Raw genomic sequence first — 23,536 nt, 5'->3', positions numbered from 1 at the left:
TGGTCTCATCTCCCTTCAGGTGCTTATGAAGCAGATTAAAGGTGGCTTTTGGATAGTAACTAGGGGGAGTTACGGGTCCTTCTCAAATGTCACTGCGGCAGTTTGCAGTTTAGAAGTGAAGCCAAGACATATTGTGTTTGTAGTTTTATTCTAAATTTTTAATTTGATTTTTAAAAGTCTTTCTGGCCTCACTGAGAACAGAAAAAATAAGCTAGCTCTTACTTTTGTTTATACAAAATCTGTACAATGAGACGTAGAAGAAATCTGTACTATATATTGTCCTGTAGGCACATCTTCCCAATTAATATTCACCAGCCACCCTTTCTTCCCTCTTTCAAACATCTTCTGCTAGTCCCATTTGTTCTGTGAAGCAATCCAGCTACAAAGAACATGCTCCACTCTGTTTGCCATTTTGTAATGTCATGTATCATACAGACCTGGGCCTATAAAGGTTGATCTATCTTCTATGGAGTCATTTAATTGACTTCAATATATGAGTAAAGTGTCCTAAACAAATAAGAATCTCTGCCTTGAAGAGCTTTACAGTCTGACTTCTCTAGAAGTTGCATCAAGTCATTAATGGGAGATATTCATGAAATCTTTTCATGAAAGCTCTTCAAAGCAGAGACTCTTATTTGTCTAGCCCACTTTACCTATTGTACAACTTCATTAATATCCATGGTTTCATATACATGATTTTTATCTTGCTTTTTAAGGGTTTAGTCCTGCAATTCTTAGACTAGCGAAACACTCCTTGAAGGCAATGTGAATGATGTCTGCATAGGGTCTGCAGCTTCAGGCCCTTAGCAGTTAGTTGGTTAAAATAACCAGAGAAAATGAGTATTCCTTTCCCTAGTAGCCAGTCAGTATTTATCACTGTTGTTGAAGCTACATTTTCTGTATGTGTTTATTTTCATTTGCCTCTTTTCAATAATAAAAATTAAACAGACCTACCTACTTTAGAGAAGTGTTTATGACATCTAGATTTAAAAAAAAAAAAAACTTCTACCAGGGAGAATGTTTTGTGCTAATTAACAATGACTAAGACTGTGTTGTTAATATGGATGAAAAGATCTTTCATCTGGATAAGTGTGAAGGTGCCAGTGGATATTAATCCTAGCAGTAAACGAACTGTTGTTTTATGGAAAACAAAATGTATTAATTACTCACTAAATAATAACGTATCTTTCACAGAATCTTGTCTGTCAAAATTGTTTTCCAGACTCAGAAACTTTCACTGGAAACATTGACTTTTATTTTATTTGAATGTTAACAGTGAAATGCATCACAAGACTCTATAATCATTGGGGCAGATACACCCAGGGTCTCTGCTGGCTGTGAGCGGTGTAGACCCTGGCAGGGCATAGTCGACTTAGTAGAGAGGTTGCAGCACCAGAAAGTGGACACATGACCTCTCCTCCATCAGGTGACTGTTAGGGAGATGAGCAGGGAGAGGCATTAGCTGAGAAGAAGTCATGACCAGTGAAGGAAGTGGTGCATCTCCTCTGCATTCACCAGTGTGGCTCAAATGGAACCACAACTGCAGACCAAAGCTTAACATGGTTTGGAAAAGTGAGGGTATTATCACGCCCACATCTGCCCATCCCATGCTCAGCAATTAGTTCTGGATCCCACCCCCAAATCAATCCTGTCCCCCAGTCTGCCACCCATCAATTCTGTCCCCACAGCCCCACCTCTGTTCCTACTGCAGACCTGAGGGGGCTGCAATAGAGTCCTCTTTCCCACTTCCCAGGCTGGGTGTTGCAGGGAGGGAATTGGGGGGCAGAGGAAGCAGCCCATTGCTCACAGGAGTGAGGTGGTAGCCGAGCTGGCATGGGCTGCTGGGCTCCTTAGCTCCCTCCTCCCAGGGGCATCACTTCAGCATCCCCCCTTCCACCTTCCTGCTGAGGCCACAGCTGCTCATGGGAGAGGAGCGCGGTCCCATCCTGGATGTGGGCAGGGTGGTGGCATGGCATGGCTTTCCTATCCCGGGGAGTAGGGGGTGGCAAGCCTGGGGAGGGTATCTCATTGATGGCCAGCCTGGGGCAAGGATTGGGGCCAGGCCCACTCTGCACGGTCAGCTCCAGCCCAGGCTGCCACTGCTGCTTCCTGTCCAGCCCGTGAGCAGAAGGAGCAGCACCGACAACATGCAGATTAGGAGCCCCAGCCCAGGCCACCCCACAGCAGCCCCCCCAGCCCTGGAGAGGCAACTGGCACGGAGCTAGGACAGGTCTGGGGAGGGGAAAACCAAGGTTGGGGGGAAGCAACTCTCCCCGCTGTGAAATGATGCTCCTGTCCTACCAGCCTGTGAGAATGGTGTCAGGTTGCTGAGGGGAGGGGAATAGAGCTCTGCCTCCTTCCTGCAGCAGCCCTGATTGGCTACTCTTCACCAGGAGATGAGAAAGTGGGGAAAGCACCCAATCAGAGGGGCTTCCCTGGGCAGCAATTAAAATGTGCACCCCTCAGCAACCCAGCTCGCCTCCTAGAAATTTTATGTGCCAGGTCTGTGACTTGTTTCACAACCCATCCCACTTTCAGTACTACCCCAGCAGAAACCCCTGAGGGAAGGTAGTGTTGGAAACACCACACACACTCCTTTGGGGGAATTACCTGCAGGTAGGGAAGACGGCCTGGCTGGCAAGGAGGTATAATTTATAACTCCCTTAGATAGTTTTGGTGACTCTGGTCTATTTATATAAACATACAGTAGTAGTCAGCTTGGGAAACGTATTTATACAGATGGAAAGCGGTTGTGTTCTCTGTGGTCTATCTCAGTGTGCAAATTTAGTAGAAAATTTCCTGCGTATTGCAATTAGAATGCTGTATTCCCCTGCCTCTATAGATACGAATTAAACACTTACACCTATTTATCTAGCTATAATGCAGGAATATGGAATTGGCTACTTCATGTGGCAGATGGCTCTGAAATATTCATGAACAGAATTTTCCCATGCTGTATATACCCATGACTGTGTGTATTACAATGCAGTGAAATGTTATGGAAGATGTTAAATCATCCTGTTTTAAAGAGGTTGTGTTTATTTGCTTGTTTTTGTCTTCTTCTTTTTCAGGAATTCCATTTTGAACATGTTTTAAAAATTGTGTCACTGTGGACAACACCACCATCCTGTCCGTCACTCGGGCCTATAACCTGGGCATTATCTTCTTCTTAGAACTATTTCTAGGTCCTCACATCCCAGTCATATCTAAGTCTTGCTGAAAAACATCTCTCAGATACAGCTTTTCTTAGCCATCCACACAGCTAATGCTCTCATCCCGGTTCTCATCTCGTGTCTCAATTACTGCAACACCCTTTACTCTGACCTTGACAAAGACAATCTTGCCCCACTGATATCTATTTACAGGGCTGGCTTTAGGCCGATTCCCCGGAATCGGGCCCCGCGCCTTAGGCGCCTTTTTAATTTTTTTACTCACCCGGTGGTGGTCCGCTCCGGGTCTTCGGCGGCACTTCAGCAGTGGGGGGTCCGCTCCGGGTCTTCGGCGGCATTTCGGAGGCGGGGGGTCCTTCAGTGCCGCGGAAGACGCGGAGCGGACGCCCCGCCGCCGAAGTGCCGCCAAAGACCCAGACTGCTGCTGGGTATTCGAATTGGGCCCCACAGGTCCTAAAGCCGGCCCTGTCTATTTAAAATACTGCTGCAAAGATCATTTTCCTAGCCCATCACTTTGATCATGTCACTCCTTCTGGGGATCCCTCCACTGGCTCCTCCTTCTCTATCTCATCAAACATAAGCTACCTGTCTTCACTTTCAAGGCCCTATCCCTTCCTATCCTCTCACATTCACTAGCAAGAAGTCAACTCTCATCTCCGATTGGCCCAAGCTACCAGCCTCTATTAACCACTTAGTACAAAGGTGTTTGTTTGAAAATGTAACTTCTCTCACACTGTCCCTCACATGTGGGAGCAGCTCCCCATAAACATCTGCAAAGCTAAGTCATTAGTCCTCTTCAAATCCCTCCTTAAAACTCTCCTTTATTATGATGCCTACAAAAATCTTGACAACACGTGGGCTGCTTGTATGTTGAGAGTACTGCCTGTCATGCTGATCAGTAATGCCACATTGTTTCCTTGCACTCCCCTATCTGTTGTCTCTTGTCTGATACTAAGATTGTAAGCTCTTGGGGGCATAGGTGCCAGGGCTGGAGCACCCATGGGGAAAAATTGGTGGGTGCTCTGCACCCACCTGCAGCTCCCCGCCCCAGCTCACCTCCACCTCCACTCTGCCTCCTCCGCTGAGTGTGCCGCTGCGTCCTGCTTCTCCCCCCTCCGTCCCAGCGCTTGGCGCTGCGAAACAGCTGATTCGGGTGGTAAGCCTGGAAGGGACGGGGGAGGAGGAGGAACGTGTCGCGCTTGGGGGAGAAGGCAGGGCGGGGGAGGAGATTTGGGGAGGGATCCGAGGCGGAGTCGGGGCGGGGACTTTGGAGCAGTGGTGGAGTTGGCCCGGGGGTGGGGGCACGAGCCCCCACCAGCGCCAAAAAAAGTTGGCGCCTGTGCTTGGGGGCAGGGACTGTCTTCTTGTTCTGTGTCTGTACAGCACCTGGCACAATGGAGTCCTGGTCCAAGGCTAGGACTTCTAGATGCTACAGTAATACAAGTAATTAATAAATAATAATAATTTATTATTATTATGTTATTATTATTTATAAAGCTGGAAATACTGGGAGTGATTATTTGTCCATTATTCCTGAGCCAAATTTTGCCTTTGAGTGCACATGAGAGACTCTCATTGAAATCAGTGGGAACCATATGTTCACATGCAAGGACAGAACGTAGCCTCTTACCAATATTTTAGAATAAAGTGGTTACTTCCCTTCCTGCCTATATCTCATTGTTGATGGGTTTCAGGTGATAAAGGGCAATAGGCAATAGTGTATTTCACACTGAAAAGTATTCTTCTACTCACTGAAAAATTAGAGCCAGATTCTACCACACTTACTGATGTGAAGTAGCATTTTATTCCTTAATGCTGATATCGAAAGGCTTATTTGTGGAATAATGTGCTAGAGTAAAAGTATCAGAATCTGACCCTTAATGACTGTCATCATAGTTACAGTGTATAAATGCTCACTGAGAAAATATTTTGCACTTCATAAATGTTTTAATAATATTGCACTATCAATAAGTGGAATCTGCAAATCACCTTTAAAATTACAGAAGTAAACTAGGCATATTACTGAGATGTCAGCCTTTCACAGAAATAACCAGTTAATTGCAATGTGGTATGCATTCTGAAGCATCAATTAACATAAAAAAAAAGGCACAAGCTTTCATTAATGTTAAATAGGTTTCATCGGTACCATGTAGGAGAGGAATTCAGTTTCAGCAACATTTAAAGAAAGAACTTTTATATCGTATTATGTAAAAGACCCTGAGGGCATGAACAAGGCAGTTGGTGAGACGTGTTGCTACTTAGCCCAGTATATTAGTCACACTAATAAATAAAAACATACTGCATCAGCCTAAGAATCAAATGAAAGCTGCTATGCTGAAAGGTCATCGCCACCAGATCTCTATGGTTTCTTTATCAGAAACATTTTATATTCAATACAAGTGTAGAGGGGGAAAAGCATAAATATTCATAGAGGAGAGCCATTTCTAAGAGAACATCATGACAGATGACAAAACATTGGACAGCTTGCGACTTTTAGACAGTTTTCCCCCCATTTTCATGGGTACATATATCAAAGCCTGACAATAGGACCTAGCTGACACTTAGACACTCGCCTACATCTAAAAATTATCTCATATGGATTGAAGTTCTGACTAAGGACTAAATTCAACAATATACAACTTCTTTTTAAGAGGGTCAGTCTTTGGTGCCTTTCTAGAAGCTCCAAGTATTCCTAATACATTATTGCTTCCCTCTACTCTCATCCTTACCCTTTTATATAATATGCTTACCTGCTTTGAATTTTGCTTGCCTATATTTGTGTTTCCTCAGTGGTTCTCTTTTCTGTTTGTGTGTTTTTTCTTTTCATTCAACTTTGTCTTGTATGTTTGTTTGCTGCTTGTTTTGCATTGTTCTCCCCTCTGCATTATATTTTTTACTGCTCTTGGATTTTGCCTTCTTACCTAGGATAGTTTTAATTTCTTTGCCTGAATTGTTTAGCATTTTTGTAACAAGAAATAATGGCAGTGGGTAGCTGCAACTTTTAGTAGAACATGTTCATGGGGTTAAGGCCAGAAGGGACCAGTAGATCATCTAATCTGACCTCCTGTGTATCACAGGCCATTAAATTTCACAGTTACCCCTGTATTGAGCCCAATAACTTGTATATATAAATGAATTGCATTAGTAATACTTATGCTTACATATACACCTTAACTAAAATTTTCAAAGATAAGTGAAAATTGCTTTAATTTTGGGGTGTCCAATTTAAGACAACTTAAAGAAATTTGATTTTCAGAAGATAGGTGCTCAGTGCTTTATGAAAATTAGGCCCCTTTAAGGTGTAACAAGTTGGACACCCTAAAACGGAGTCACCCCAAATCACTAGTTACTTTTGAAAATTTAGGCCCCAGATAATCCAGCTGTGAAGTTTGACCCTGTGACTAGTTACTAAAGTGAGATTTCATTTCTTGTGTGTGCTAGACTATTTTCCAATCTGGAATTATTTATCTTTAATTATTGATTCATTTTAAACAAACTACCCAAATAATATAAAATGTGAACAGTATAAAATGCTGTGTTGTGGTGAGTTTTCAGACAAACATTTTTCCTCTAAAGTTTGTGGTTCCCAGTAGACTAACAAACTATCAGGCATGCTACAACAGCTCATATGTCTATACCGGGGTGGGCAAACTTTTTGGGCCGAGGGCCACATTTGGGTGGGGAAATTGTATGCAGGGCCGGGGCAGGGGGTTGGGGTGCAGGAGGGAGTGCAGGGTGTGGGAGGGGGTGTGGTGTGCAGGAAAGGGCTCAGGGCAAGGGATTGGGGCAGAGGAGGGGTGCGGAATGTATGAGGGGGCTCAGGGAAGGGGGTTGGGGTGCAGGAGGGGTGCGGAGTGCAGGAGGAGGTTCAGGGCAGGGGTACAGGAGGGGTGCGGACTGCAGGAGGGGGCTCAGGGCAGGGGGTTGGGGTGCAGGAGGGGTATGGGGTGTACGAGGGGGATCAGGGCAGGGAGTTGGGGTGCAGGAGGAGTGCGGGGTGCACGAGGGGGATCAGGGCAGGGGTGCAGGAGGGGTGCAAGGTGAAGGGAGGGGGCTTAGGGCAGGGAGTTGGGGGGCGGGGTGCAGGAGGGTGCAGGAGGGGATCAGGCTCCAGGCCGGCGCCGCTTACCTAAAGTGGCTCCGGGGTGGCAGTGGCGCGCACCGGGGCCAGGGTAGGCTCCCTGCCTGCCTGCCCTGTCCCCAGCCCTGTGCCGCTCCAGGAAGCGCTGCAGCCCCTGAGAGCGGCGCGGCGCCCGCAGCGCCACGGGGGGCAATCCCACGGGCCGGATCCAAAGCCCTGAGGGGCCGGATCCGGCCCGACCTCCGGGCCATAGTTTGCCCACCCCGGTCTATACCTTAGTCTTCAAAACACGAAAAAGAGTCTGTAATTTTTCTATCCCTTTACATATTATTATGTTAATTTTGTTGGGGTCTGGACTACATATTCCATTAAATTCCTACAATATTTTAAGATTCTAGAAGCATCATGTAATAAGTCAGTGGCAGATGGCGTATGAAAGAAATATTTGTTGAGCTAAACAGAGTGCATTTGTGAGATAGACAAAAGTATCATTTTGCATTTCATAATAACTGTCCCTCTCTAAAGTGGAGAAAATTTACAGCCAAACATTGCAGATTTGCAGCTTTCTAACTAACTGGTATAAGTTCAACAAAATACAGAGGAAGTAAACTTAGATATTCTTTGCATATTTGCATGTTGAATTGTATGTTCAAGCCCAATGTTTACAACATTTTTGATGAGAGAATTGTACCGACGATGCTTTTTTTCCCTTTACATTATCTGAAGCTATATACATTGCAAATATCCAAGGACCTGATACTGATACCCCCTACTCGTGCAGAGTAGTACCTCAGTCCCTGAGTAATCTGATTAATTTCAAAATCACTGGGACTACTCCTGGAGCAAGGACCTATTCAATATGAGTAAAAGTATCAGAATTAGCTGCAAAATGATTACTGTTTTGGCTTTATTTTGGTTAGAGTGAAAGCCCAGGCCTGCAAACACACACTCTTAACCCAATCACTGGGCAGGGAAGTGTGGGGGAGGCAAGACTATATATAGTGAAACCGGGAGGGGAATGGAAGGTTATTTTGCCCTGCAATATGGAGGTCGTGGGTCCTCAAGAAAATTACTATTTGGGATATTTTAGAAGTTTTAATAGCATAAAAAGGAGGTAAGCTTGCACCCTCTGGTTTGTATTATAAGCCTATTTTTAATGGTAGTTTGAATGATTACCACCCTGTGGTTTTGGAAATGTGGGAAAGCACAGAAAGATAAAAATATAATGCAAAGACAAACACTGACATAAAAAGAATTAGGGAGAAGTAGCAAAGGCCTGGCCTGACATAATTAATTAATATCTGAAGGGAGGCCTCATTTTTTGGAAAATAAGATTAGGGGAGGATATAAATGTTGATTGCTAATAAATACATGTACATGTTTAAGAATATTCATTGTGTGGTAAAGGCTCTTTCACTGCTAAAAGGTCCCATTAACCCATAGAAGGCCATTGCTCCCAGAGGGGGAGGAGAGAGCCCTAAATTGTGCGGGAAACACAGTAGGATTTGACTTCCAATTTTCAAATGATGCCTTTTTACCTCTAACCACTTCTTGTACTTCGTTGTTTAGCCATAATGTCACTTTTTGGTCCTCTTATTATGTTTTTTAATTTGGGGTATACATTTAATTTGAGCCTGTATTGTGGTGTTTTTAAGAAGTTTCTATGCAGCTTGCAGGCATTTCAGATTTGTGACTGTACTTAATAATTTCCACTAGCTTCCTAATAGTTTTGTTGTTCCCCTTTCTGAAGATAAATGCTACTGCAGTGGGCTTCTTTGGTATTTCCCTCCCTCCACCCCCACAAGAATGTTAAATTTAATTATGTTCTGGTCATTATTACTGAGAATTTCATGTATATTCCCCTCTTGGACCAAATCCTGTGCTCCGCTTAGGACTAAATCAAGAATTGCTTCTCCCCTTGTGGGTTCCAGGACTAGCTGTTCCAAGAAGCAGTCATTTATGGTGTCTAGAAATTTTATTTCTCCCTCCCATCCCAAGGTGACATGTACCCAGGCAATATGAGGATAGTTGAAATCCCCCAATATTACTGAGTTTTCTATGTTTATAACCTCTCTAATCTCCTGGAGCATTTCACAATCACTGTCACCATCCTGGTCAGGTGGTCGGTAGTATATTCCTACTGCTATATTCTTATTATTCAAGCATGGAATGTCTATCCATAGAGATTCTACGGTACAGTTGGATTCATTTAAGATTTTTACTATATTTGACTCTATGCTTCCTTTATAGTGCCACATCCCCACCAGCATGACCTACTCTGTGATTCCTATGTATTTTGTACCCTGGAATTACCATCTCCCATTGATTATCATCGTTCCACCAAGTTTCTGTGATGCCTATTATATCAATAGGCTCATTTATGACCAGGCATTCAAGTTCCCCCCATTTTAGTATTTAGACTTCTAGCATTTGTATACAAGCACTTATAAAATTTGTCACTTTTTAGTTGTCTACCATTATATGATGGAATTGAATGTGACTCTTTTTCACCTGTTTCTCTTCAGCTTCTATCTGTAATTTATTAACTTCTATCCTCTCCTCTTTACTAACATACAGAGAATCTCTGTTAATAGATCCTCCCTTAAGAGATGCTTCCATTCGCACCATGTGCTCTTCCACATCTGTCAGCTTTCCCCGGCTCTTAATTTAAAAAACACTCTACAACCTTTTAAATTGTACACGACAGCAATCTGGTTCTATTTTGGTTTAAGTGGCGCCCATCCTTCCTGTATAAGCTCCTCCTTTCCCAAAAGGTTCCCCAGTTCCTAATACATCTAAACCCCTCCTCCCAACACCATTGTCTCATCCACGCATTGAGACCCTGCAGTTCTGCCTGCCTAACTGGCATTTCAGAGAACACTGCCCTGGAGGTCCTGAACTTCAATCTCTTACCTAGCAGCCTAAATTTGGCCTCCAGGACCTCTCACCTATCTTTCCCTATGTCACTGGTACATGTACCACAACCACCGGCTCCTCCCCAGCACTGCACATAAGTCTGTCTAGATGTCTCAAGAAATCTGCAACCTTTGCACCTGGCAGGCAAGTCACCATGTGGTTCTCCTGGTCATCACAAACACAGCTATCTATATTTCTAATGATTGAATCCCCCATTACTATTACCTGTCTCTTTCTAATAACTTGGGACCCCTCCCTCGGAAGGGTATCCTCAGTGCAAGAGTATACCATGAAATCATCTGGAAGGAGGATCTCAACTATGGGATCATTTCCCTCCACTCCACTTTGATGTTCTTCGTAAGACTTTCATCCTTCTCAACAGCACAGAGGCTGTCGGACTGGGGGTGGGACCGTTCTACTGTGTCCTGGAAAGTCTCATCTGTGTACCTCTCTGTCTCCCTTAGCTCCTCCAGTTAAGCCACTATGGTCTCCAAAGCCCGTACACAGTCTCTGAGGGCCACAAGTTCCTTGCACTGAATGCACACATATGTCACCTGCCCACAAGGCAGGTAATCATACATTCTGCATTCAGTGCAATAAACTGGATAGCCTCCACTCTGCTGCTGGACTTCTGTCTGCATTCTTTCTACTCATGTAGCTTTTGTTGTTGTTGTTGTTATTTTGGGTAGGGGTGTTTATTAACAGTCTCTAAATTTAGGCCAATAATGTGTATCTGGCTCTCAGGCTCCCTCTCTAAACTCCCTCACAAAACTCCCGTCAGCTGCTCCTGTTCACCAGCTCAGTGGTTCTCAATCAGCATACCCCTGGGGGTACACAGAGGTCTTCCAGGGGGTACATTAACTTCTCTAGTATTTGCCTAGTTTTACAACAGGCTACATAAAAAGCTTTAGCAAAGTCAGTACAAACTAAAATTTCATACAGACAATGACTTCTTTATACTGTTCTATATACTATACACTGAAATGTAAGTACAGTGAGCTGACACAATACAGAACTTTTCCAAGTCTACAACAACCTGTGTTCAGTCCCTATTCAGCTGTTGTTGAGCTGTTGTTGTTCTCAATTGTTGAGAACTGTGTTCAGACACTGTAAAACTCCATCATGCAGACCAAACCTTTGAGAGCCCTTATGAAGCGGAATGTGTACTGAAAATACATTACAACCATCATTGTTCGGCGCTCCTTTATTCTTCATGATCCTTCTTACCAATTGACCCAGAGAGGCAGGGTCTTCTCCTTCTGAATCATATGCAATAAAAACCTATAATTCTTTTATTACATTAATGACATTTACAAGCATATAAACTGACACTTTATTTGAATAACACGATAGAATGGCATTTTATTGTCACAGTTCTTTTATACTCACCCTTGAAGAGATACATTAGTTTCTTTGATATAGCTTAATTCATAATGTTTACAATGAAATTATGATTAAACATTTACCTCATGACCTTTGCACTCAAGGCTGACTGAGAAGAACAGCATTCAGATAAACTATTTCATTACCAATTACAAGCATTCTGTACTAACATTTCAAGGGCAAATGCTGACCCATAAAAGCAGGTCTTTTTTCCACTAAATAAAGCACCTACCGCTTTTGCGAATTCTTTCTTCTAAGAGGTCAGTGTGTCCTACAGGAAGTTTTCTATTAAAGATCTCAGCCGAACGAAGGAACATGGCTTCTACTGCTGAACCCTTCAGCAAAGCAATCTGATCTTCATGATCAAGGGTTTGAAAGCCTGGAAGGAGGTCAGAAATAAGAACATCAGTACTTTAGGTCCTATAGTTCTTAACCAAAAGGTGCCATTTATTTTATTTAGCATTTGCAATTTGCTGAGCCAAGCAATAGTGTTCTTAGTAGCCAAGAGCCCACCGCTGAATTTGGTTAGCAGGCATGCCATGCATCTGTATAAGAGCTAATTGTGCCCTTATCAGGGCTGCTAAGTATTGTGTACATTTAAGCCTGAATTCAGCAAAGCACTTAAATACATGCTTAACTTCCATTTATTTCAATTAGATATAAGTAGATGCTTAATTGCTTTGCAGAATTGTGACCTTTAAATGTAATGCTACATGTGGAATACAAAGGCATGGCATAGCCATCTGTGGGCATTTCTCTAATCCTACAAAACTCTTCAGTATTTTCTGCCATGTTCTCATTAGTGTTCTGTATATAACTCTGCCCATATTCTGCTATTCAAATGAATACAGCGCAACTAATTTCTGGTTTCCACTAATTTAAGGGGCAGAAGCTCTCAGGTTGTCTTGATAATGAATTTTGGGTTATAGGAAAAGGTTAAGTAATGGATATTACAAAGATTGTATATCAGTAGCTACGTTTAAATAAAACAGATATCTTGAGGAGTATTTCTGGATGTCTTTATTATTGCAAACTGAAGTTCTATTGAATTAGTTAATCTATTCATCAAGTAGATTACTAGAGAAATGATTACACATTCACTTATTACAGTAATAAAGGTTCATTTTGCTGCAGGAATATATAGATTTAATCAAGGTGTAAAGGATGTATTTCATATCAGTTTGCTTTAATCCAGCCTGAAATGTTTACATCAACCTCTTAGGCCATGTCTACATGTACATTGCTGCAGCGGCGCAGCTGTACCGATACAGCTGCGCCACTGCAGTGTGTGTGGTGAAGACGCTCTATGCCGACAGGAGAGAGCTCTCCTGTCAGCATAAAGAAACAACCCCTGCGAGCAGCATAAGCTATGTCAGTGGGAGAAGCTCACCCACCAACATAGCGCTGTGCACTCTAACACTTATGTCTGTGTAACTATGTGGCTCAGGGGGGGTGGAATATTCACACCCCTGAGCAACATACGTTTTCCTGACATAGGCAGTAGTGTAGACATAGCCTTAAACTTTTATAGCTGAGCCCTGATAAATGGCAGGAGTGCAATGGAAATAGGCATAATCGTTTCAGAGAAAGAGGAATCGTTCATTATTGGATAACGTGTTTTAAAAAGCACAACAGGACAGCAACCATGCTAATGTGACTTGAGAACCAGTTTTCACATCACATGGCTCAAATCCTCCTGCATCCATGAAGCCTTGTTTGGGTTTCCTCCCACCTGGAATTGATTTAGGATTTCGTAGGCTCTTTTCCTCCGTAAGAATATGTCTACACTGCACTTAAAAACCCACAGCTGGAGCCCAGGCTCTAGGACCCGAGCCATGCCCAAATGTCTATACTGCAATTAAACAGTCCCACAAGCCCAAGTCCCACAAGCCTGGGTCAGCTGGCATGGGCCAGCCGCAGGTGTCTAATTGCAGTGTAGACACACCCTAAGAGGATTTTACATATGATAATACAGGAGAATCTCAGAGTTACAGACACCTTGGGAAAAGAGGTTGTTTGTAATTCTGAAATGGCCCATAACTCTGAACAAGACATTACGGACTTCAGCCATGGGGGAGTTCAGGCTGTAGCTGCAGGTGAGAGGGGGGCTCAAGACTTCTGCCCCCTGGGAGCACCACAGCTCAGGGCCTTAGACCTGGGGGGAGTGCTGGGGCTTGGTGCCTCAGCCCCATGACTCCACTCCTGGCTTCTGCCCTGCAAGGGGCACTGGGGATCAGGGTTTCAGCCCCACAGCTCTACTCCCAGCTTCAGCTGGGGGGGGGACGGGGACACCAGGGCTCAGGGCTTTAGCTATGGGGGCAGTGCTGGGACTGAAACCAGTGCTCCCCTCATAGCTAAAGCCCCGAACCCTGGCTCCCCCTGCAGGGCTGAAGGTGGAAATGGATCTAAAGCTCTGAGCCCCAATGTTCCTGAGGGTCAGAAGCCCCCAGCTCTTCCCCTGCCCAGACTCCAGACCCCCACACACCCTGCAGCTGCAGCCCCAACCCTCCCATAGCTGAAGCCATGAGCCCCGAGGCAATACAGTATTTGCTGCTTTTTTGGTTGTTGTTGTTTTTTTGTCTCCACTGTAGCCTGATTGATGACTTCTTGTTTCACAGGGTGTCTGGTTGACCGGTAAGTCCATAACCCTGGTGTTCATATCTTTGAGGTTCTGCTGTATAGGGATATGTGCAAAGAAGGGGCTGGTAATCAAAATTCATGCCTCCTTTTCACGATTTTTAAGCTTTGTTATTTTGGATAAAGGCTTCCCCCTATATTTTGGATAGGGATTTATCCTTTCTGTGGGCCTGGGCTTTTCCCCTATTGAAGTAAATTGCCAAACTCCCATAAACTTCAGTGAGTGCCGAATGGGGCCTCTATGTACGAGAGTGGGACTGAAGGTTATGTAAAGCCTAGTTCATGCTGACTGCCACTACAAACCCAGTACAATGAGCCTGTACCAAGTCCCTGAAGCAGCACACAAACAAGGAAAGATAATACAGATAATGAAAGAAAATAGTTAAAGTCACAGATTTAAAGTCACAACAGGTAAATTGTGCTAAATCTCCACTACTTTAAATTTTCAAATAGCAGTTTCATTTGATCCTAGAAGCCCCTCTCCCTTTTTTCCTCAGTATACATCGATTAACATAACTCAGAAAAGAGCTTGATTTTTTCTGCAGTTCCATCTCAAAGTTATTTTAATCTAACAAGACTCCAAGCCCAATATTTTCAAGAGAATCCACTAATTTCAGGAGCCCAGGAGTTCAGGGGAAGTCTTTTGCCTGATTTTCTTAGGTGCTAAGGATCCATCCACCTCCTCCAGTTGAAATCAATGGGAGCTGCAGGTACTCAGCAGCTGTAAAAATCAGGCTCAAGCCGGGTGCCCAAAATGAGGCAGCCAAAATTAGTGGAGACTTTTGAAGATTTGAGCCTTACTTTGTTCTTGATTTGAGACCAACAGACCATCTGTATTACAGAAATCTTGTAAGGTTTTTCCCCATTTCCTTTTTCAAACTGCCAGGCTAGCATCCTTCCAAGACTCCCTCCCCCAGCCCCTCTCTCTCACTCACACATGTATGTGTATGTAATCTTGTTTTGGATCAGGTAAGATTGCCTTCAACTTGATTAGCATATAACAAATTAAATTCCTGCTTTAGTGTTAATAAAGGATTGGTAGCATTATCATCTTTCAGCGCTGAACTGAACCCATTCAAAACTCATTCACTTTATTTTTTTCATTTATTTCCTGTGAACCTGTGCCCATTAGAGTTTGCAAAAGAAAATACAATTGGAATTGTAATACTGTAGAGGCTTTAAAATAATCCCATAACAGAGGGAGGAAAAGGGCAATGCTAGACAAAATGAAATTTTAACACATTTGTATATAAAAATATATTTGTGCATGTATGAAGGTGAGAGGCAATATGGTCTAGTGCAGCGGTTCTCAACCAGGGGGCCGCAGTCCCCGGGGGGGGGGGGGTTGCGAGCTGATTTCAGTGGGTCCATGAGTCCCAGTGCCCCACAGGACAGAAACCCCAAGCCCTTGGGCAGAGTTGCCCCCCTATAAACTGCAGTGCCTTAACCAGAGCGGGGCAGGCCCATAGACAGTTCCACACACCCCCCTTCACCTCCTCCTTCCCCGATCGCTCCTAGGCCCCACCCTCTGGCCAGGTCAGAGGCAGGAAGCCAGAACTGGGCAGTGCGGGGCAGCTGCTGCTCTGGCTGGTACCACGGAGCGGGCAGCTGTGGTGCTTCCCCGTCTCCTCCTCATGCTGCTGGTGCCTAGCGCTGCAGCTGTTCCTCAACTCCCAGCCTCCTTTGACTGCTTGCCGGCAAAGCCCTTGGGGAGCAGCGACCGCTCCTGGCACACAACTGCTAGCTACCCCTTCCCTGCACCCAGAGTTACCCCACCCCCCCTGCACACGGCCCCTAGCCAACCCCTGCCTGCACCCTGAGTGGTTTTCAAAAATTTTGAGCTGAGCCCCCAATTTGAGTTATTATTTTTGGTTGCCCTCCTCCTCAACCTGGCCTGCAGAGGTTAGTCAGGGGGTGGAGGTGGCTCTCCCTCCCGGGGCCCTGCCATGTGGAGTTAGCCCAAACCCTGTCCCCCCCAAATATAGAAGTCAAACTACGCCTATGATTGAGCCTCCCCACCTGGCCCGGAGCCCTCTCATTTCCTCTCCCCCCACACCCACCACCAGTGGGCCCTGGAGTTTTTATAGCATGTTTGGGGAGGGGGGGAGGCTCAGAAAGAAAAAGATTGAGAACCCCTGGTCTAGTGGATGGGGCACTGGACTTAGGACTCAAGAAACCTTTGTGCAGGGATTAATGACCAGAGGATCTAACTGCCCTACCTCCACGTTTCTTTACTCCAAGCCACACTGCACAGAAAGGTGCGGGGAGCCTCACACAGAGATGGATTCCATGGCACATGAGTAGAGATGGATGCCCTGCATATACTCTGCACTCCTCCTCCCCAAACAGAAAAACTCTGCCTGTTGTGCTGTACCTGAAGCCACATAGGATGGGGCGGGATGTGCGCAGAATGAACCTAATAGAACTGTGACACATTTGGCCTCTTGAGGTAGCATGATGCTAGATTTTTATAATGCCTTTTCCACTCGTGAATTGAAAAACTGAAATCTCATTTTCAATGTGATTCTGTGATTGATTATTCAAGGAGTCTAAATACAAACCCTGAATAAACATCCCTTCCACACACTTAAAGCCAATGTTCTAAGCACACACACTTCAGTGGATGACACTGACCCAAAGGCTTTCACAGAAAAGGGGGCACAGGGAATAAAATAAAGTTTCTAACGTGTTAGAGTCAATTCTAAGGAGCAAAATTTTGCATTGCAACATTATTTTAAAATAATGTGCCTTCAAAGACTCTAAAACACCTAGAACATTTTGTCCTTGAATAGATATAGAGGATATTCCTTCTGAAACTGGTTAAGTGTGCATCTTTCAAAGCAGTCTCTTGGAGTATAAAGCTTCAGTTTTTTAGATCTCAACTGAGGTATGTGTGTATTGGCAGGGACAATGGAACATACTTTTATACATCCTCTCAGCTATACATACCTAGATATACATAGCAATCAAGCTACAACTCAAATCATTTGGAGGTTTTTCATTAATTTCCGTGGGAGCAAGATTTGGTCCATTGTGACATACCTGGTAACTTTTTGGTGAATTCCACAAGAACCTGAACATGACTGGTAGCCATTTCTGTTAAGATGAGAAAATTTTCTTCAGCACTGAATTCCTCTTGTAACTAAGTATTAAAAATTTAAAAAAACCAATGGTTAATAATAGCTGACACTTTGGACTTCTATCATTCTTTTTGTAAGAATATCTCAAAGCACTACACAAATATTTACTAATTAATCCTCACAACATCTCTGTAATATAATAGGTAATAAAAGTAAGCAGAAGTTTGGGGTTTTAGGATTTCAGATGGATTGTGGCAGCTGCTTGCCACTACAAAGCAATGTTGCACAGTAGTTTAGATTAAGGAGTGAGGAAAGACACTGTATTCAGTTGCAACTGCACTGGGAATTTAGAAAGGCAGAATATCATCTCCAGATTGGAATTTGGCCAGGTCACCAGGGTTAACAGTCCTACACTTATGAAAAGAGCATGAAATCTTTACTGACGCCAAGTAGTCAGAACTTTGCTTTTTACATACCATGTGTGTAACAGCACCTCCATCAGTACCACACTGGAACATTAGTTCATATGGATTCAAGGGGAAGGGTGCCAACTACTCAACTAACATTACTGCCTGCAGCACCCAGGATATTCCTTGGAGGTCACCCATCTAAGTATTTACTTGGCCCAACCCTATGTGCTTGTAAGATCTGATGGAATTGCAGCAAAAGGTAGCATAGTTTCAGGCCAACTACTACATTAATTCACTACAATGACGGGAAAAGAAACATACCATTACCAAAAATTGCTCCACCAGTGCAAAGGGACAGTATAGCTGATTTAACTAGACAACTGAAGTGGTTGTAACACCCAAGTGACATGGAACTGGCATAGCCAGCTCTCCACACATGCCACATATCTCCCCCCAGATAGTGCAAAGTCAAGAGGATTGAGCCCTGAGGAGAGCTGGTCAACATTTTTTGTTCAAAACTCATTGCTGTTGTTGTTTTGTTTTGTTTATTGACTTATTTATTTATTTATTTACAAAAAAACAAAACTGAAGTTTTTTAGTTTTCAAACTTGGAAACCAAAATGTTTTCTCCCATTTTCCCCTCCCCTTTCCCCCTTTATCTTTTCTCCCCTTTTTCTGCTTTTTTTATTTTTCATTTTGCCACTGAAAAAGAGAGGTGGTAAAAGAAAGGGAGAGAAAGAAAGGGGGGAGAAATCCTAAAAGCAAAAACTGAAGAAAAAAAAAAGTTTTTGATTTGATATTTTTGTTGAAAAGTCAGAATTTTTTTGTGATATAGACTATTAGATTGTAAACTCTTCTTTTAGAATGTAAGCTCTTTGGGGGCAAGGACTGTAATTTACTATATGTCTGTACAGTGTCAACCTGATTGAGGTCTCTAGGTGCTACTTCCATATGAATGTTAACTGATGTTCACAGCATACACCCAGAAACATTAGATAAAAAAACCCATAAATATCCTTGCTGGAAGGTTGCTTTATTTCTTAGAATTCAAAATGTTTACAAACAAACAAAAACAGAGAGGAAACAGGCTGCTCCCTAAAACAGACTGACACAACTCACCCCACCTTGCTTTAAGCTGCTCCCAGATGTTACAGAGCCAGTAGCCTGCAAACAGGACCAGAAAACCCTCCCGCTCTTAAAGTGACAGCTTGCAGTTCAAACACAGTCCTCAGTATACCACATTAACTAATGTTAATAATAATAATATAGCCCTGTAGTCTCTTCATACAACCCAAATGACAACTTACAAAAGAGCAATTAATTTGTGTACTTACAAGTTTTTTTGATACCTCTTGAGGAATTCTTTGTTTACTATACGAATCCATGATGTAATGAAGAAGGTTCTGCTGTTCTGGGGTAAGTTCTACTTTCTCCTATACTGGCAGAAAAAAACCCATAAAGTTCAGTAACTGGAAGTGATCTAGCATCTCTTACTTCAGTAAGATTGTTTAGATCTACGTCTTGGATGTCAACAAGATGAGAAGTCTGTCTAGCCCCTTAGAGACTGCAGATATAAACAAAGGATCCATGATAGAGTGGTATAAATGTTTTACCAGCATAATTTTGTGGTGGAAGTGTTACCAGGTTTGGTAATTAGTGAGTTATGTGGACATTAGCCATTAGTGAGTTATGTGGACATCCCAAAACCTCAATACCACACCCTCATCTATTCTATACATGACACTTATGTTACAGAAAAACTATTTAATAGATGTTTTAATGAGTTTCAAAAAACATTTGGACTATTTTTATATCTCATGTATCATAATTATTTTGTGTCCCCAACTGGGTAAGGCTCAAAAGAAGCACTAAAAGCCTCTAAAGTGACTTAATATTGCTTTTCTATACCTAAGAATATCATGATTTTAAGGTCTAATATCTCAGCACATTCCAGGTCTAGAAGCAAATGCTAGGTCCATTTGGAATGTCAGAAATCTTGCTTTTCCTTTGCTCCTATTTCTAATCCTGAAGGCAGCAAGGTATCCGAATTTAAATCTGTCACTGATGCAGGTGAGGACTGAATATTGCCATCATGGCCTTTGGGCAGCTGTGCATTTTTTGGGGGGTAGTGTTGGAGGATTTGGGGAGAAAGAGCAACGTTTCCTTCTGTCAGACTGATTTTTTTATGGCAACTGTTTGCAGGTACTCAGAGATTTGGCATATTAATAGTAGTCCTGAGGGAGATGGATTCATGAAGAATGCAGGTGAGGTGGTCAAAGGTGCACGATAATTTGTAAAACCTTAATTATTCAAAACACTCATCCCATGCAGAGATTAGATCTGTAAATATGTATCGTAAAAATATCCAGGGATAATTTGCACAGCCATGTGATAAATCTTACTTAATGTGTATTCTGTAGTTTATCACATGGATATTTCTACGACATATATCTAATCTCTGTGTGGAATGTGCATGCTAATGTGTGCGTGTGCATATGCACACACATGCGTAATTAACGTGTTAGGGTCAAGACCCGCCCCTAGAATCTATACAAGAAGTTATCATTTTACATGTTATTGATGTAGACTAATGCCTTAGATCCTCAAATAATGTTATCTCATTAATTATAAGTAAACACTACAAATACTGAGGGAAATGTGTCTGGTTACATAAGGCGATTCTCTAAATTACTTCAGTGTAACCATAGTATACTGTTAGTTGCATGTAGCTCAAACATCCTAATTATTGTACAAACTATTTACATAAATTTTATTACCCTATATATTTTAGTTGTAGATGTCACTTGCTTCAGGTCCGCTCCCTCGTTATCTTCGTTGGCTGTCTGATCAGGTGGCTGTTTCACATTTTTTCTTAGACGTTTTGACTTGCATTGTATTTCTGTTAACAAACCTGCAGCATTGCAAATAATACGTTCATAGGATTCGCACACCAAAAGACATTTTAGGTTAATTCACAAATACCAGTATGGAACCAAGTAATACATGAGCATGCCCACATATTGCCCTTTAACACCAATAAACTACTTAGCCATACATGACATTCTCTGAAGACAGCATTCTCTTTAGATACAAGTACTTAGGCCATTCAGATACATAGATGACAGGCTATGGATGTTATGATAAGCATCTTTGGGCCAAGCCAACTTCTACTAGTGCAACCTAAGGTGCAGCCTCCCTTGCAGAACATCCACTTAGAAGGGGCACAGGCATCTGCAGTGCCACTCTGCTGACAGATCTAATGTAGCTGGTACAAACCAAAAGTGAATCATGCTGGCCAGGGAGAGGATATGGCTGAAGTGTCAGGAAGATGTGCTGATCCAGTTCATTATCTGGTCAACTGCCGCAATTTGTACCTCCCTGCACTAGCAGGTTGAATCAAGCCCAGGGTTCATTATTGATTAGAGTCTATTGTGTCCTTAAATTAAATATTTGTCACTTTATGTATTTATCCTTATAGACTGTAAACAACTTGGGGCAGGGACTATCTTTAGGTGTATTATGCACAGCAACCAGCACATCGTCTTTGCTGAACAATTACTAAATAATAACAATTAACAGAACCAACCCTCAAAAGAAAGCCAGCAAACTGACCAACAGGCAAGCAAGTATGTATGGATCTAAGAATATAATCATCACAGAACTTCAATTTAGAGTTTCTTTCAAGGAGTCTGCCTGGCTCTCCAATCTTGAAAATGCAGAACAGGAAAAGAGACTCATTCAGAAAATATATGATGGTGGGGAAAGATATCATGTAAACACTGAATTCAGTTGTGAATGTTTTTAATTTCCTGTTTAAGCACTATATAAAATAACCTACCCACACCACTGAGAGAAGAGGAAATTTACATGATTAAAATAAGACTTACATATAGTACCTCGAAATAGGAAAATATCAGTGATAGGAATGTTGCAGATAATAATTGGCATCAAGGTATGTGATTGTACTGCCTCATTTTTACAACATCCTAGCTTTATTTTTCTAAAGAATAGATGTAAAGCAAGCTTGCTAAAACCACTGGGCCAGATCCTCAGCTGATGTAAACTGGTGCAGTCAGTGGAGCTACACTGATTTATACCAGATGAGGATCTGTCCTATTTCTTTTCTGGGGAAAATTCAGTTTGCTTTGTGTCTTGTGCATTAAAGGCCTGATTCTGCCATCCTTACTTATCCTGAGTAGTACTTTGGGGGTGAAATTCTAGCCCTGCTGAAGTTAGTCGCAAACCTCCTATTGACTTCAATGCAGCCAGCATTTTACTCTAATTCCACAAATGGCTCCATTTCAGTGAGACTAGGAGTGCTACTCAGCCGGAATAAGAGTGGCAGAATCTAGTCTTTAATTAGAAACTCAGTTCACGCTAAAGAACTGCAACTATAAGTACAAAAAGATATTTGACGCTGATGGTTAAATAATTTCATCGTGTCTGTGGTTTATGTACAAAGGAGATGGAAATGTTTAGTGAGTGGGGCCATAAATGTTTATAAGACTCTATCTCCCTTTTTGCTATAGCAAAATTCTTCAGTGTTTATAATTGCAACCCTCTAGTATGAGTAAGTGAAACAAAGTTCAAGGTAACCTTTTATTTCCAAGGAACTTCTTCAACTTAAGACGATGTATAAATAGAAGCTTTAGGCTTTACCACCCTGTCAAGCCCTGATCTAAGACCAACCATATACAGTACAGCCTTCCTTTGAAACTTGTCAAATGGTGACTTGCAAAATGTCCTCACTGAAGTGCTTTAGAACATGCTTATGTTTAAGTTATGAGTAACATGAGATACCCAGTAACAAAGTAAGTGTTTCCATTCCTGAGAAAGATTCAAATGGCAGCACCTATTGTCAGTCTTTGTTTCACATATGCCAATTTGAGAAAACGATCAGCCAGTTTAAAAGTTTCATGTGTCCTCAATCAGTATTATTTACACTAACCTATTTTTTTCTGTGATCTGTTGTTTTTCTGCTGCTATGAGTCACTCAGAGTATCCTGAACTCTTGAATTTGTGGAACAATGAATCTGAGTCCAACTCCATGGGTTTTTATTTTCCTATGACACTTACTGACTCACTGAGTGCTATCATCACTTTGGTGGCATTTGTTTGTGTATTTATGTATTGTACAAGAATATGTCATATCTCAGGATCTTTGTAGTCTGTTCAATTTACAGAATGAAAGATTAATTATATTATATTTGCATGCATTCCAAATATTGATGGAGGTTATTGTTTCTCACAAAGCCAACAGTTAATATAGCACCTCATGATCAGATTAAAAAAGAGAAGTATATTAAAAACTCAGTAGATTAATTTCCTGTATGAACCTAAATTGGTTTGACACTATAATGTGCTAGAATGATTGGAGCCATCAATAAATAGAATAAACTGCAGTCCTATTCACTGAAGGCAGCATATGCAGATGTGTACACTATATTTCTAGGAGTGAGCCTTCAAATATGGAATGACTATTACTGTTATAGTTAAAGTTCTACCAGAAATTCAATTTCAACTCCTCATTGTGGGGTGTAGTGCAGTGTCACAGATGTTTAAAGTACATTGGCCTGGAACTTGGTAATGTATATAAGATGTCAGCCTGAATTCCATTTTTTTGTTTTAATACACCTCTACCTCGATATAACGCTGTCCTCGGGAGCCAAAAAATCTTACCGCGTTATAGGCAGGGCCGGCTCCAGGCACCAGCCTGGCAAGCAGGTGCTTGGGGCGGCCGCTCTGGAGAGGGGCGGCCAGTCCAGCTATTCGGCGGCAATTCGGCGGACGGTCCCTCACTCCCGCTCAGAGTGAAGGACCTCCCGCCGAATTGCCGCCGCAGATCGCGATCGCGGCTTT

The 23,536-nt window shown here is 42.6% G+C and overlaps 1 protein-coding gene across 1 annotated transcript in view; it reads right to left on the bottom strand.

Annotated features, from left to right (window-relative positions):
• The window catches only part of NR1H4 (nuclear receptor subfamily 1 group H member 4), a gene marked incomplete at its 5' end in the record, with an annotated part of 41,142 nt that overhangs the window by 9,222 nt on the left and 8,384 nt on the right, over positions 1-23,536 (bottom strand). The window contains 4 exons of the mRNA XM_024195930.1: positions 11,783-11,929; positions 17,230-17,329; positions 19,012-19,110; positions 20,455-20,588. Of these exons, the coding sequence (XP_024051698.1) occupies positions 11,783-11,929; positions 17,230-17,329; positions 19,012-19,110; positions 20,455-20,588 (480 nt within the window). The remainder of the gene's footprint in view (positions 1-11,782; positions 11,930-17,229; positions 17,330-19,011; positions 19,111-20,454; positions 20,589-23,536) is intronic.

The sequence above is a fragment of the Terrapene carolina genome, unplaced genomic scaffold (genome assembly GCF_002925995.2).
Source record: "Terrapene carolina triunguis isolate 2854851 unplaced genomic scaffold, T_m_triunguis-2.0 Scaffold68, whole genome shotgun sequence".
In the NCBI taxonomy this organism is placed as follows: domain Eukaryota; kingdom Metazoa; phylum Chordata; order Testudines; family Emydidae; genus Terrapene; species Terrapene triunguis.
Note: the sequence above shows the minus strand (reverse complement) of the source record. Positions and strands in the feature narration are given on the sequence as shown.